At 42.5% G+C, this 16,368-nt stretch overlaps 1 protein-coding gene across 1 annotated transcript in view; it reads right to left on the bottom strand.

Moving 5' to 3' along the window:
* Positions 1–16,368, bottom strand: part of ADGB (androglobin) — a 122,142-nt gene that overhangs the window by 70,406 nt on the left and 35,368 nt on the right. The window contains exons 12-14 of the mRNA XM_084831870.1: positions 15,453–15,543; positions 10,972–11,104; positions 10,337–10,382 (exon numbers count right to left, since the gene is read on the bottom strand). Of these exons, the coding sequence (XP_084687996.1) occupies positions 10,337–10,382; positions 10,972–11,104; positions 15,453–15,543 (270 nt within the window). The remainder of the gene's footprint in view (positions 1–10,336; positions 10,383–10,971; positions 11,105–15,452; positions 15,544–16,368) is intronic.

Below are 16,368 nucleotides of genomic sequence, written 5' to 3'. Positions count from 1 at the left end.
TAACCCCCTGCCCAAGGGGGGCAAGGCTAGCTCCTTGCCTCCCTTGGGCAAGGTGTTACAGAGCCTACCATTATTACAGAGTCTGCCATTATTGTTCTACTGCAAGTAACATTTTTATTCAGGCAGGCTTTGAATTCTTAAGCTGACTTGTTTGCTGAATTAGATTTTCTGTTTATCTCTTTCTAAAAGAAGTTAGACAGGTTGGTGCTCTTTATTTCTTATTTCTTTCAACTGATGTGTTTTAATGTATGTTCTAATTCTCTATCATTTTATCTGTATTTTATTATTGCGAGCTGCCTTGAGCACTATTTTAGTGGAAAGATGGGATATTAACTAACTAACTAAGGGTGCAATCCTTGCTCAGAACCAGTCCTATCAATTGCGGTCTCAATGATTGTAAGCCCCTGAACTCGGAGGCTTATGATCATCCAATGCAGGGTGGGAGGAGCAGCCGAGGCAATCTTCGCATCTTGCCCTCCATTTTTTGCCAGATGGGCTTTTTTTGCCCATCTAGTGGGGGACTTTGGAGGGGGACGGAAGGAGGCTGGAGAGGCATCAGGATAGCTCATATCTTGGCCTCTCCAGTCCCCTCCCCACCCACCAAAATGACCCCTTTTCTCCCTCTCTACAGTCGCTTTTCCAACCTCACAGAGCAGCCAGCATAGTTCTTTCTCCACCAGCTGCAAAGGGATGGGGGGAGGGGGGCAGATCTCCGACTCCCCTTTTCTGTCTCCAGCCTTGGTTGGAGGAGGGACTCCAAACAGTCCTATGGCCCCTCAGGTGCTGACTAGGGGCCATGGGATTGCTCCCTAATAGTAGTAAAAAAAAGAAAGTACATCTCACAAGACCGGACAGCTTAGCCCTGGTATCAAAAATTTAACCACTTCTCCATATTATCACTATCTCTCACTTTAAGGAACAATGTTCTTTAAAAAAGCATTGTCATCACCCTTCTCTGCAACTAGAACTAATGTAAGAGCCAAAAGAGAATACCTGTTCAACCTCTGTTACTGAGTGCAGTCTTGAGAATCAGAGACTCCTGGAAAGGAGAGGAAGTCACTTCCATCTCCTGCTGTGTGACTGCCTTTTGTCCTTGTTCTCAGTAGGTTATTGTAGATAGAGCTGCATTAAGGCATGTGTGCTTAGCAGACTTCAGTTATCAGTATAGCACTGTAGCACAGAAAGAACTCCTTTAGGAAGAGGCTTTTCCCCACATTTTGGGGACAAAAACTTGGTTGTACAACTAGCCTGGCCATTGTTGATCTCTTCTTGTATTGTAGACTGTCAGGGGCATGGGGGAAATAAGCAGAGAACCAGTATCTCTGTGCATGGACACTCTATTGTTCAGAAGAACATCAGAAGCACTTTTAGACAAAATCTTTGTGGGGATACATCCTTACAAAGCTTACAAACCATCACTTCTAAAAGAAATTAGACAGGTCAAAATATAGAGTTCCAGAGCAAATGCATCTAAACCATACTATTTCCTTAATAGTCTGTACTTGCTAGGAGATGTGTCTTCTTCTGGGTTTTGACTTTTCTCACCCCACTTGAGGATCTTTAATCCCATAAGATGGTCTTTCATCCAGCCAAGTGGATGCAGAATACAATTGACAATGAATAGAACCAAAATGACTCAAATAACTTGGTCTCCTCAAGCCAGATAATCATACTTGGTTGTCATGGAAATGAGTGGCCTTTGCTCAGAACTAAGCAAGTGTATAAGTTAGTGTTATTTTCCCTATCTTGTATGGTTTTCATAGCACATATGTGTCAGAGCCCAGCTTCAGCACTGCAGCGGGCTTTGTAGGATGCAGCCAGGTTTTGATTAGAAGTAGTCTGGAAGGGTTTGGGCCTATTCAGCCTCGGGAATGTCCGAATCTGTGTGAGCTTATCTCTGTCAGTGTTCTCAGAGCAGAGCCAGGGGGAGTCACCTTTCTCCCTGTCCACTTGCTGGTCTGGTCTTTGCAGGCAAGGAGGCTGGAAGCTGTCAGTGAGAACCTGTCAGAAGTGAGGTGGGGTCTGCGGAAGGGTCACTCAGGTTGAAACATCATTGCTTGGAGGGCTGAGCAGTGACATCCCATTTGGAGAGGCCTTGCTGAAAAGTCAAAAGCCCTTGTCTGTCAAGTGGTCAGGGGGAGGTGACTTACAGTCACGCTTTCCCCTTTTAAGCTGATGCAAAGGTGAAGAGCCTTTGCTAGGAACGCCTCCTCTTCATTGCCTGTAGCCTTCTCTGTCCATCATTGTCTGGGCCTCTGGAGGCACTCTGCACCTGGACTTCCCTGGAAGTTTGTATCGCTAAGGACTTGCCATGAAGAGTACTGTGATGCTTTCATTAGACTTTGAACTCCTGTTTTTGCTGTGGATTATGTGTCTCCTTTGTTGTCAGCCCGGCAGGCTGGATTTGGTCCTGACTCTTGGACTTTTCTCTGTCTGAACTCATGCAGTGTGGAGTTACCAAGGCAAAAGCTGTGGCATGGAACTCTCTGCTTGTGTGGACTTACTCTTGGACTTAATAGGCCTTGCCTGTGTAGCACAGAGATCCCAACAAAGGTTCAAGGTTGGATGAAGTCTCTCTCTCTGTGAATTTGTCTGGGCCTTTTCTCTTGCCTTTGATTGCCTGGGAAGGATGATCTCAGGAATCATTCCAATTCCTTGTGATGTTTGTGGAGATTTGTATCTTTGCCTGGGAAGGTTGACCCCGGGATTCATTCAGGTTACTACTGGTTATTGTCCTCAATTGCCTGGGAAGGATGACCCGGGGAATCATTCCAGTGCCTTGTGATGTTTGTGGGGATTCGTATCTTTGATTGTCTGGGAAGGTTTGACACAGTGTGATTTTATTTTTCCTATTTTTCTCCAAGTTATCTTTCTAATGTCTCCTCATATCCACTTATATTTCCCTTAAATATTTACTTCTAATACATTATAACTTTTATTAATTTCTCTTATTTCTTAAATACACCTTTACTTGATTTTTGTCAATAAAGATTGCTTCTATCTATAACTTCTCTCCCTGCTCATAGTAGATGATCTTGTAGACTTCTGGCACCTAATGTACTCTTATTTTCTTCTGCAATGTAACAAATGTGGTGTGAAAAGAAATAGAATGCAGAGTTTGACCCTGAATACAAGCCTGAATTGTAAATATCCTGAGATGTAATCTGTATCTGAGTGTTAATTCAGAACACTATGAAATGTTAAAAGGTCAACATTCTAAACCAGTCCATGTCATGTGAATAGCTCAGATCAGGAAGGGGAGGTGTGAATGGAGAATGGTTTTATTGCAGGAGGGCCAGATGAGGGTGCTCTGGTATGTGCTGAAGATTGCCAAAGTATCAGTTACAGAAGATGGACATGGGCCAATAAAAGAGGGATATCTGCAGATGTTCTGATAACAAGGACGGCACTTTACGACCATGGAGATGTTGGGGAGTCGGAAGGAGGTGCCAGGCTGTCTACAACAAATGTCAATCTTGGAAATTGGGAACATGAGAGCCAGTGTGGTGTAGTGGCAAGAGTGTTGGACTGGGAGCTGGGAGATCTGGGTTCTAGTCCCCACTCAGCCATGGAAGCTCACTGGGTGACTTTGGGCCAGTCACACACTCTCAGCCCAACCTACCTCACAGGGTTGTTGTTGTGAGGATAAAATGGAGAGGAGGAGGATAATGTAAGCTGCCTTGGGTTCCTTGCAAGAGGAAAAAAGGCAGGATATAAATGTAATAAATAAAATAAATAAAACATGATGTATTATCAAAAAAACCACACTGAACCCCTCTTTGATCTCATGAGCCCCAATGAGGGAAAAAGAATATAAAACCCCTGAACCTGCCATTGTTCAGGAGTGGCGTGGTTGCATCTGGATCGTTTGTATGTGCACATACCAACGGTACCCTCGATCCACAGGACTCGTATTAAATGCTCCGACAAAGTACTTGATAGTGTTGTGGTGAGTGTGTGTTGGGTAAAATTCAGGGAAACGATTTTACTGTCCAGGGCTTAGATATGGGCGCAGCTATCTTTGTTCTGTCATAATTAACCGTTTGGTTTAGGATATAAGACAGCAGGCTTAGGCTTGGGCCTGGCTGACACTGTATCATTGTTGCCTCAGTGGGCCATTTGCGGTGTGGACCGATCTGGAGCTGAGCAACAAACAAGGGCTAACTGTATATTTAGTAATTTAATGCACCACATTTGGGTAACTCAGTTTCTACCTTAAGAGGAGTGTAACCTCTTCAGCCTCAGAGAAGGGTGCAACTTCTTGAGGTGCATTGGTTTTGGGCTCTTATCTAAGAGGCGTGCAACCTCTTGAGATTCAGAGGGCTTGAAACTCTTTGAGATTTCTTTGTAATTAAGTTTGTACCTAAATGGTGTGTAACCTCTTCAGTCTTGAGTTTCAGAGAGCCTGAAACTCTCTGAGATTTGTTTGTAATCATGTTTGTGCCTGGAGGTGTGTAACCTCTTCAGCCTCAGAGAGTGTGCAACTCTCTGGGGAGGTTCTACTTTTGCTTATTTCCTTTATTTTCAATAAATCTCCTTTTCTTTCATCTACATTGGTTGTGTGTGTCTTCTTCTCCACCTCATAAGATCCCAAACCTCTCAGCCTGATCAACTGAGCGGTCCTGGGAAAATTAAAATCCATATTTCACAGGTTGACCTCAGGATTCATTCAGGTTACTGGCTATTGTCCTCGATTGCCTGGGAAAGATGACCCCAGGAATCCTGAGCCCCTTCTGCTGTGTTTTGAGCCTCAGAGATTTCAGTGGGAAACTTGTTGTGTGGATCTCTGTCATGGTTGCAGTTTTTATCTTTTAGCTACTGACCATCAGCTATATCATTTCTGAAGAGTAGGCTTTCCTGCAAGTCTCACTGATTTGGGTGTCTGGTGTCAGATTGCCTGAGCGTGTGTGCTTGAAAGACTGAGAAACCTGACAATATGAACACTAGCTATGCATGATGGCCATTCTCTTGCATAACTTCATTCATTTCAATGAGGCTTATGATTACTGCTGTTCCCTTTTTTGATTGTGAATATATGAGCTTCTGATTTTTTTTCTTATTTAACTGATTTCTAGGCTTGTTATATTAGCTGCTGTTTTCCATGATAACTGTTTTATGTACTGTTGATCTATATATATATATATATATATATATATATATATATATATATAATTTGGCCATTTTATTGCTGAAAACTGCTCTCAGTTCTTTTTTGAAATATGTGGGTATAAGTTTTAAAATAATAAATAAATAAATAAATAAATAAGCAGGAAAACTTCCTGGAGAATGTGCCATAGAACATTAATACCAGAAGCATAATTAAACATCACTACTCCAGTTACCGCTGGGTTGGATGAATCACAGGTTGGAATTAAGATTGCCAGGAGAATTATCAACAACCTCAGATATGCAGATGATACCACCCTAATGGCAGAAAGCGAAGAGGATCTAAAGAGCCTCTTGTTGAGGGTGAAAGAGGAGAGTGCAAAAGCTGGTTTGAAACTCAACATTAAAAAAACGAAGATCATGGCATCTGGCCCCATCACTTCCTGGCATATACAAGGGGAAGACATGGAAACAGTGACAGATTTTATTTTCTTGGGCTCCAAGATCACCGCAGACGGTGACTGTAGCCATGAAATTAAAAGACGCTTGCTCCTTGGGAGGAAAGCTATGGCAAACCTAGACAGCATAGTAAGAAGCAGAGACATCACCTTGCCGACAAAGGTCCGTCTAATCAAAGCTATGGTTTTCCCAGTAGTAACGTATGGCTGTGAGAGCTGGACTCTAAGGAAGGCTGAGCGCCGAAGAATTGATGCTTTCGAACTGTGGTGCTGGAGAAGACTCTTACGAGTGCCCTGGACTGCAAGGAGGTCAAATCAGTCCATCCTAAAGGAAATCAACCCTGAGTGCTCATTGGAAGGACAGATACTGAAGCTGAAGCTCAAATATTTTGGCCACCTAATGCAAAGAGAAAACTCTCTGGAAAAGACCCTGATGCTGGGAAAGACTGAAGGCAAAAGGAAAAGGGGACGGCAGAGGATGAGATGGCTAGATAGCATCACTGAGGCAATGAATATGGACTTGAGCATGCTCCGGGAGAGAGTACAGGACAGGAAGGCCTGGCGTGCTATGGTCCATGGGGTCACGAAGAGTCGGATATGACTGAATAACAACAACAACTCCAGTTACAATGGTGGCAAGGTCTGGCACCGTCTGGTCCAGTTTTATTGGATGAGTTTCAGTTATTGAGGCCTGAGGATGCAGACAAGGTGCTTGGCCAAGTCTGATTGACCACTTGTGTGCTTGACCCTTGCCCTTCACGGCTTATTACAGCAAACAAGGAGGGGATGTCTGGCTGGGTTCAGGAGGTTGTAAATTCTTCCTTGAGAGAGAGAATGATGCTGGCCTCTTTAAAAGAGGGAGTAATCAGCCCACTCCTGAAAAAAACTAACCTGGACCCAGAGGTTATTAACCATTATAGGCCAGTTGCCAACACCCCCTTCCTGGGGCAAGGTGCTTGAGCGGGTAGTTGCAGGACAGCTCCAGGAACTCTTGAATGAAACAGATTAGATCCATTTCAATCTAGATCCATTTCAATCAGGCCTCAGGCCTGGTTTGGGCACAGAAACTGCCTTGGTCGCCCTGTGGGATGACCTCTGCCAGGAGAGGGACAGGGGGAGTGTGACCTGTTGATTCTCCTGGACCTCTCAGCGGCTTTCGATACCATCGATCATGGTATCCTTCTGGATAGGTTGTCTGGGTTGGGAGTTGGAGGCACTGCACTGCAGTGGTTCCACTCCTACTTGCACGGCTGATTCCAGAAGGTGGTGCTGGGGGATTATTGCTCTGAGCCATGGCAATTATGCCATGGGGTTCCACAGGGCTGTATTTTATCCCCTATGCTGTTCAATATCTACATGAAACCACTGGGGGAGGATATCTGGAGGTGTGGGCTGAGGTGCCATCAATATGCAGATGACACCCAGCTCTACCTCTCCTTCTCATCAAACCCAGGTGAGGCAGTGGCTGTTCTGAATCAGTGCCTGGGCATGGTAATGGACTGGATGAGGGCCAATAAACTGAAACTCAATCCAGACAAGACAGAGGTACTGTTAGTGGGTGGTTCGTCTGCCCGGCTAGGTGATATTCAACCTGTTCTGGAGGGGTCGCACTCCCTCTAAAGGATCAGGTTTGTAGTTTGGGGGTGTTCTTGGACCAAGAACTGTCACTTGAGGCACAGGTGAACTCAGTGGCATGGAGCACTTTTTATCAGCTTAGGCCAACTACACCCTTATCTAGACAGAGATAGCCTAGCTACAGTTATCCATGCTCTGATAGCTTCTCATCTGGATTACTGCAATGTGTTATACGTGGGGCTGCCTTTGAAAACAGTCCAGAACTTCAGCTGGTCCAAAATAGGGCAGCAAGATTGATAACAGGGACTGGCCAGTGAGCTCATATTATGCCAGTACTCTTCCAGCTGCACTGGCTGCCAGTCCATTTCTGGGCCCGATTCAAAGTGCTGGTATTAACATTCAAAGCCCTAAACAGCTTGGGGCCAGGTTATCTGAAGGATCGCATCCTCCCATATGTGCCTGCCCGGACCTTAAGATCATCCTCAGCAGCCCTCCTCTGTGAGCCCCTGCCAAAAAGTGAGGTGGGTGGCTACTAGGAGGAGGGCTTTTCTGCTGTGGCACCCCGGCTGTGGAATGAGCTCCCTATTGAGGTTCCTCTGGCACATACATTGTATTCCTTCTGGGACCAGGTGAAGACCTTTTTATTTTCCCAGGTATTTTAGCATTTTAGCTTTCTAGTCTTTTAGCTTTGCTGTATTTCAAATCTCTGCATTGCCGCTAGGTTTTACTCTGGTTTTATTCCCATTGTATTGTTATATTGTGGTTTTAATGTTTTTATATTTTATATTGTTTTACTGTGTGCTTTTTGGTTTTAATTTCTGTGAACTGCCCAGAGAGCTTCGGCTATTGTGCGGTATAGAAATTAAATGAAGAAAGAAAGAAAGAAAGAAAGAAAGAAAGAAAGAAAGAGGGTTTTTGTTTCGCTTTTTATGGGGGAAAAATTTTAGGGACACCCCCCCAATTCTCAGAATTCACGTACTTGGGGGCATTTTCACCTCTCCAAACCTACAAAAATTGCTGGGCCCAATACTTTATCTCAGCAGTAGTTAATGAACTTGAACTGTGACTGCAAACAAGTTATGAGTGGTTTTACTTTCTGCTCATATAGGAAAAACTAAAGGACAACATTCAAAGCCAACATCAGTTAGATAATATAAAAAAAAAGCCAGCTCAGACTTTCAGTTTCTTAATAATCTTAAAAGCATTTCCAAATGTGGCAGGGAGCATGGCGGCTGCCAAGGGAGGTATCTGTGAGTCCCCCTGGCCACCGTGTTGGGGATGCCAGGATTAGTATATTACTCCTACATCCCCAGTTTTTGGGTTTGTAGAACTCACTTACTTCTGCAGCACAAAGTTTAATAAGGGGTTTAAAAATTGTTTTCTCTAATACTGAAGCAAAAGGGCTTACACTCAGCCTTCAACCAGCACACATTCTCTGCAAATGCTGGTTCAAGAATGTATTTTGGGAGTATAGGTGATCTCCATAATGGATTGTAATCTATACAATGAAACAATGAGTAACTGTGAGGTAGTTGAGAATTAGACTCTTAATCAGCTGCAAATTAAGCCTGAGCCCATTATTTGTTGACTGAACACTTCTTTAAGTTTTAAACTGTTGCTTTCAGAACACTGCTCTTAAATAAATTACTTTAAAATATAACGTTATTCAATTTTAAATTCTGAATATTTTTATTTTGGTTTCTGATTTGTACTCTGACATTTTCTATGAAGCTGGAAAAGTTACAGCAAAGTATTTTGAAACAGTACCAGTTGCCCGATTCAGGCTGATGTTATGTAATACAACAATGCACACCATTAAGTCAAAATACATTAAGAAAGAAGCCTTAAGATTATGTTCTTTAGAAATGCCACATTTAAAAAACAATATTGTGTAAGGAAAGGAACTCATATAACAGTGGGTAACTATTCAAATATTAAGAGTAAATAATCCATTGCATTACTTCAGGAAAGCACACTAAAAACTATTACCATAAAGCCATCAGTAAGCTATTCCACTGGTTTTAGAAGCAGCAATATGTGAATACATGTAAGTGTGAAAGCTTAAATATATGTAAGATTGTTAGTGTTATTATCTTAGGGAGCTATAGGCTGCTTACTAGTTCTGCTTCTAATAATAATACTTAATAATTTTTAACATGTGTATAGTGCTTTCAAGTATTCAAAGAACTTCACATGCATTATCTAGTTGTAAGTCAGTATTATTATGGTCCATATTGCAGATGGGGGAGCTGAAACTGAGAGACTGTGGCTTGCCTAAGGCCACCTAGTGAGTTTATGGCAGATGTGAGATTCGACCTCCTGATTCGCAGCTCAGTCTCTTAGACACTACGTTTCATCAGCTAACAGAGACATTTCAGTGGTGGCATCCAAACTGTGAAACTCTCTCCCCAGACATGTAAGCTTGGCACCTTTTAGATGTCAGGTGAAGTCTGTCCTGTTCTTTTATGCCTTTAAGGGCTTTTAATATCAGAGAGCAATATCCAACACCACATAAGCAGACTTGTGTTAGGGATGGCGGAGAATTTCTCCACGAATCTTGGGGAGGCCAAATGCGTTGGCGGTGAAATTCTCCGCCACCCCCCCCCCCGGGATGGGACTTACCTCCCTCGAATGTCCCTCTCGGTGGCGGGTCCCGGCGGCGTTTCAGCGGGGGCAGCGGCCGGTCTTCTGACCGGCTGCCGCCGCCGCCGCCATTACAAAGTAAATGTAAAAAAAACACACACACACATGTGATAGGCTATGTAACGATTTACATAGCCTATCACGGCTAGATTTCCAAAGTCAGCCGTGATAGGCTACGTAAATCATTACGTAGCCTATCACGGGTGACTTTTGGGGGGGGGGAAAGCGTGTACACAAATGGCGGCACCCATGGGCCTGAATTTCGGCCGGGAGAGGCAGGGCGCCTCCCCCCCCAGCCTGAACTTCGGGGGGAGAACCGAAGCGCCTCCCCCCCACCACGAAGCAAGCTGCGGGACCAGGTAAGGGACTTTCGTCCATCCCTAGTGTTCATACAATGCCCAGCCCCCACCCCCAGTCATTTTTAGTTTTGTATTGGAAGCCACCTTGACATTAGAAATGAGGAGGAAACATTTCTATAAATAAATAAACTGAATCAATAAATGAATACTCTATCATTTTCTATTAAGGCAAGCATAAATCACAATCATGTTTACCTCTAGTGGATCCTTCTATGGTATGTTGTGGAACTAAAGTCGATTCCTAGAAAGTGGAAAAAAGTTTGTTTAGAAATATGTTGACATAACAATAGGAAGCAAGATAAATTTGTTTACTATGACATTTAAATGTTTATTGCATTTCATCAATTCTTGTCCTTTTTGTGTATCTAGAACCACTTTCCCCTCATGAAACTGGCCTCAAAAATTCAGGGTACTCTTGGCTTACTACAAAAAAATCCCAAAATATTTGTTTTATCATCAGGCCTGCACAACTGAAGCTAAATGCAGTCCAGCATGATAAACCTCCTGATTTTGTTGCCTATCTGGGTCTGCAATGAAGAAACAAACAAGCAAAAACAGAGGCACTGACAAACCTCCACAGAGCACAGTGCATGTCTGGGCTTTGTGAATCATAAGCTGTACAGAACTGATATAAAATTTTTGTGAATGTCATCAGGACTAGACATTTGAGTCTTCAGATTTATTCAGATGCAAGAGAAAGAGCTTTTTTTAAAGAGACTTATTGGACTTAAGGACTGTTTATCTTTCACAACCTTCCCTGTGTACAATTGGGTGATCTGAAGTGAGTTGGATAGGTCAGGATGACAACAATTACAAAATAAAATCTTAACCTGAGAATTCTCTTCTGTGCTTGTGGGATTCGAATCTCCATAAATGTCAATCATGCTTTCATCATTTTCAGTGACAGAAGAAAGTGTGGAGGCTGGAAGAGATCCCTTTTTGAAGGTAGATGGTGGCAAATGGCTAAATAAAACACAAACAAACTCTCATCTCTAAAAATAAAAATTAAAGCATGCTCAGCCCTCACTGGCCTGTTCTGAGGCTTTAACAGCCTCCCCACCCACTCCAGTATTCTTGCCAAGAAAACCCCATGGAACGTATCACAAGGCTAAAAGATATGACGCCGGAAGATGAGCCCCTCAAATCGGAAGGTGTCCAATATACTACTGGGGAAGAGCAGAGGGAATTTCCAAGTAGCGCCAGAAAGAGCGAGGCGGCTGGGCCAAAGCTGAAAGGACACTCAGCTGTGGATGTCTCTGGTGGTGAAAAGAAAATCCGATGCTGTAAAGACCAATATTGTTTAGGAACCTGGAATGTAAGATCAATGAATCAAGGTAAGCTGGAGGTGGTCAAACATGAGATGGCAAGATTGAACATCGACATCTTGGGAATCAGCGAACTAAAATGGACAAGCATGGGCGAATTTAATTCAGGTGACCATCATATCTACTATTGTGGGCAAGAATCCCTTAGAAGAAATGGAGTAGCACTCATAGTCAACAAAAGGGTGGGAAAAGCAGTACTGGGGTACAATCTCAAAAACGACAGAATGATCTCAGTACGAATCCAAGGCAAACCATTCAGCATCACAGTAATTCAAGTCTATGCCCCAACCACTGAGGCCGAAGAAGCTGAGGTTGATCGGTTCTGTGAAGACCTACAACCCTTCTAGAACTAACACCAAAAAAAGATGTCCTCTTCATCATAGGGGATTGGAATGCTAAAGCAGGAAGTCAAGAAATCACTGGGATAACAGGCAAGCATGGCCTTGGTGTACAAAATGAAGCAGGACGAAGGCTAATAGAGATTTGCCAAGAGAATACGCTGATCATAGCAAACACTCTTTTCCAACAGCACAACAGGCGATTCTACACATGGACATCACCAGATGGTCAATATCAAAATCAGATTGATGATGTCCTTTGCAGCCAAAGATGGAGAAGCTCTATACAGTCAGTAAAAACAAGACCTGGAGCTGACTGTGGCTCAGATCATGAGCTTCTTATCGCAAAATTTCGGCTTAAATTGAAGAACGTAGGGAAAACCACTAAACCATTCAGGTATGACCTAAATCATATCCCTTATGAATATACAGTGGAGGTGAGGAATAGATTTAAGGGATTAGACCTGATAGACAGAGTGCCTGAGGAACTATGGACGGAGGTCTGTAACACTGTTCAGGAGGCAGCAACTCAATCCATCCCAAAGAAAAAGAAATGCAAGAAAGCAAAGTGGCTGTCTGAGGAGGCTTTACAAGTAGCTGAGGAAAGAAGGGAAGCGAAAAGCAAGGGAGAAAGGGGAAGATATATCCAACTCAATGCAGAGTTCCAGAGAAAAGCAAGGAGAGACAAGAAGGCCTTCTTGAATGAACAATGCAAGGAAATCGAAGAAAACAACAGAATGGGAAAGACTAGAGATCTCTTCAAGAAAATTGGAGATCTCAAGGGAACATTTTGTGCAAAGACGGGCATGATAAAGGACAAAGAAGGCAGGGACCTAACAGAAGCAGATGAGATTAAGAAGAGGTGGAAAGGATACACAGAAGAACTATACAGGAAAGATCTGAATGTCCCTGATAGCCATGATAGTGCGGTCACTGAACTTGAGCCGGTCATCCTAGAGAGTGAAGTCAAGTGGGCCTTAGGAAGCATTACTAACAGCAAAGCTAGCGGAGATGACAGTCTTCCAGCTGAGCTATTTAAGATCCTAAAAGATGATGCTGTTAAAGTGCTGCACTCAATATGCCAACCAATTTGGAACATGCAACAGTGGCCACAAGACTGGAAAAGGTCAGTTTACATTCCAATTCCAAAGAAGGGCAACGCCAAAGAGTGTTCAAACTACCGTACAATTGCGCTCATTTCACATGCCAGCAAGGTCATGCTCAAAATCCTACAAGCTAGGCTTCAGCAGTATGCGAACCGAGAAATACCGGAAGTACAAGCTGGGTTTCGAAGAGGCAGAGGAACTAGAGATCAAATTGCCAACATTCGTTGGATCATGGAGAAAGCAAGAGAATTCCAGAAAAACGTCTATTTCTGCTTCATTGACTATGCTAAAGCCTTTGATTGTGTGGATCACAACAAACTGTGGCAAATTCTTAAAGTGATGGGAGTACCAGATCACCTTACCTGTCTCCTGAGAAACCTGTACGAGGGTCAAGAAGCAACAGTAAGAACCGGACATGGAGCAACTGATTGGTTCAGAATTGGGAAAGGAGTACAACAAGGCTGCAGATTGTCACCCTGCTTATGTAATTTATATGCAGAGTATATCATGAGAAACGCCAGGTGGGATGAATCAGAGGTCGGAATTAAGATTGCTGAGAGAATTATCAACAACCTCAGATATGCAGATGATACCACCCTAATGGCAGAAAACGAAGAGGATCTAAAGAGCCTCTTGTTGAGGGTGAAAGTAGAGAGTGCAAAAGCTGGTTTGAAACTCAACATTAAAAAAACTAAAATCCTGGCATCTGGCCCCATCACTTCCTGGCATATAGAAGGGGAAGAAATGGAAGCAGTGACAGATTTTATTGTCTTGGGCTCCAAGATCACCGCAGATGGTGACTGTAGCCATGAAATTAAAAGACGCTTGCTCCTTGGGAGGAAAGCTATGGCAAACCTAGACAGCATAGTAAGAAGCAGAGACATCACCTTGCCGACAAAGGTCCTCATAATCAAAGCTGTGGTTTTCCCAGTAGCCACGTATGGCTGTGAGAGCTGGACTCTAAGGAAGGCTGAGCGCCAAAGAATCGATGCTTTTGAACTGTGGTGCTAGAGAAGACTCTTACGAGTTCCCTGGACTGCAAGGAGGTCAAATCAGTCAGTCCTAAAGGAAATCAACCCTGAGTGCTCATTGGAAGGACAGATACTGAAGCTGAAGCTCAAATATTTTGGCCACCTAATGCAAAGAGAAAACTGTCTGGAAAAGACTGTGATGCTGGGAAAGACTGAGGGCAAAAGGAGAAGGGGACGGCAGAGGATGAGATGGCTAGATAGCATCACCGATGCAATGAATATGGACTTGAGCACACTCCAGGAGAGAGCGCAGGACAGGAAGGCCTGGCATGCTATGGTCCATGAGGTCACAAAGAGTCAGACACGACTGAACGACTGAACAACAACAACAACCCCATTTTGGGTTTTTGTGGTGGCTGGTATCCAATCCTAGCTCCATTAACATCCTTGATTTCTCTACTGATGTCTATTATTATTATTATTATTATATTTATATCCTGCCTTTTTCCCAATACTGGGGCTCAAGGCAGCTTTACAATGTTCAAACTTATACATTTAAAACCTATAAATAGAAATACAAGTGTACAAAAGTTAAAAATATAATTAAATCATCAATATTAAAATTGTAATAATATCAACACATTAAAAGATGTCTACATGCTGTCTATATGGGCAGCAGCTTACATGATCCTCCTCCTCTTCATTTTATCCTTAATGAAATTAACTTCAGAAATGGTGTTCCATTATACTTCAAAAGTACTCCTTTGCATGCTGATGGGATGTCAGTCAATACCATTTTTTGGCATGTGCCTTACTCATGGAGTGTTTAATATTTTTATATGTTTCTAGAAATGGAGAACTCTTGAAGTATATTAAAAATATTTTTGAAAAAGACTTTCTATTCTGAAAACAAGCGGCTCTTTAAAAAAACCAAAACCCTGAAATGTCATATTGGTATAAAAGTATCTGGAGTTGAAGAAATCCAACTCTGGAGGCCAAGTAATACAGAATTTCAATTATTAAAAAATATAACCACACAGTGCTGATGGCATCCTGTTGGAGTGCACGAATAATAATGAAGTTTAATGATGAGCCATAATTTCTGTGAGTTTCATTCTCTTTTGGACACTTAGGAAGTTTATATTTCTCAGTAGAATTTTTTATCATTTTATTGTATTTTTACACTGTTGGAATACAATTAACCTGTGAAGCAGACTAATTCTCTCTCACCATCTTTGGCTGCAAACCCATATTTTCAGTGCTGTTCTGTTATTAGAATCACTTTTGAAAAAGCAATCATATGGTTGCAGGGGCCATAGCATATGGCAGATTTCCCCCTCCAAGGGTGATCCACCCTCAGAGAGGGAGATCTGACCATGGATCCCCCCACTCAGGCCCTTTCAACTACTGTGGAAACCTCCATGCTGGTTTCCTCCTTCTTGAGGTCAGAACTCTGGGATCAAAGCACTCCATCAGAGAGCTTAGGGTTGTTCTCTTATTGTATAACTTGCCACAATTCAATACAGAGTTAAATTCATTAAATTCACTGATCTACTTACTGATCTACTTACGTATCTCTTGGAATAGGTATTGGAGAAAGTCTGAAGTTTAGAAAAGGACTAGCAAGCTCAATAAATTGTTCTGGCTTTTTGATCACAGGTTCTGAAAGGTAAAGGAACAAAACAAGGTGATAACTGGAATTCAAGAAATAAAGCTCATATAAAAGGTAATGGCCTCAATCAATCCAGGGAATATATTCTCTAGAAGTTCTTCAGACATATGGTGCTTCTGATTGTAGGGTGGCCACTTCCTCAAAAAAAAAGAAAAAAAATCATCACCAAGGGAAAATACAGATCTGCATTAAATATGCATATGTTGATTTATATGTATAGCTGCAAATGTATTAATAACTACTACAATTTAAATAGAAACACCACATCTCACCATAGTGGGGAAGACTGTGACCAGGTTGCTAACTGTTGATGGGCAATTTCAAGGGCTTTGCTCTGCCTTCTTATGGTCCTTTATCTTTAAATTGGACTTGGTCTGGTAAGCCCTTCAAATAGAGGATGCCTTCTAAACAGAGGACTGTCCTCTGTAAAATAGGATATGCGACAATCCTGCTCTGATTCAGGAGATCGAAATGCAAACAGTTGTGAAATGTATCTTCCATGGTTAACAGGTTAGTGTTAACATGTTAACTTGGAGACTGAAGAACACATAACAAAAATCCTTAATGTCACAGAGTAGATTATAGCTGTCACAGTAGTGACAGATATTGTTAAGGCCATCAGTAAAAAAAAAGTTTCACCATGTAAAATGGTCAGTCATTCTAACCTTCATAAAATCAAAATAGTTTCACCAATCTGAGTCAGAAAGAAGTGTCAGTTCTACATAATCTGACAAGTGGTGAAATATTGAGGAAGAGCAGTTTCAAGAGAAAATGCAAATAAACCCTTCCTTCTGTCAAAACTCAAAAGTGACTTT

This window comes from Heloderma suspectum, chromosome 1, assembly GCF_057233095.1.
Source record: "Heloderma suspectum isolate Gila_16-S chromosome 1, 16-S_ref, whole genome shotgun sequence".
NCBI lineage: Eukaryota > Metazoa > Chordata > Lepidosauria > Squamata > Helodermatidae > Heloderma > Heloderma suspectum.
The sequence above is the reverse complement of the archived record's forward strand: the minus strand, read 5'-3'. Positions and strand labels throughout refer to the sequence as shown.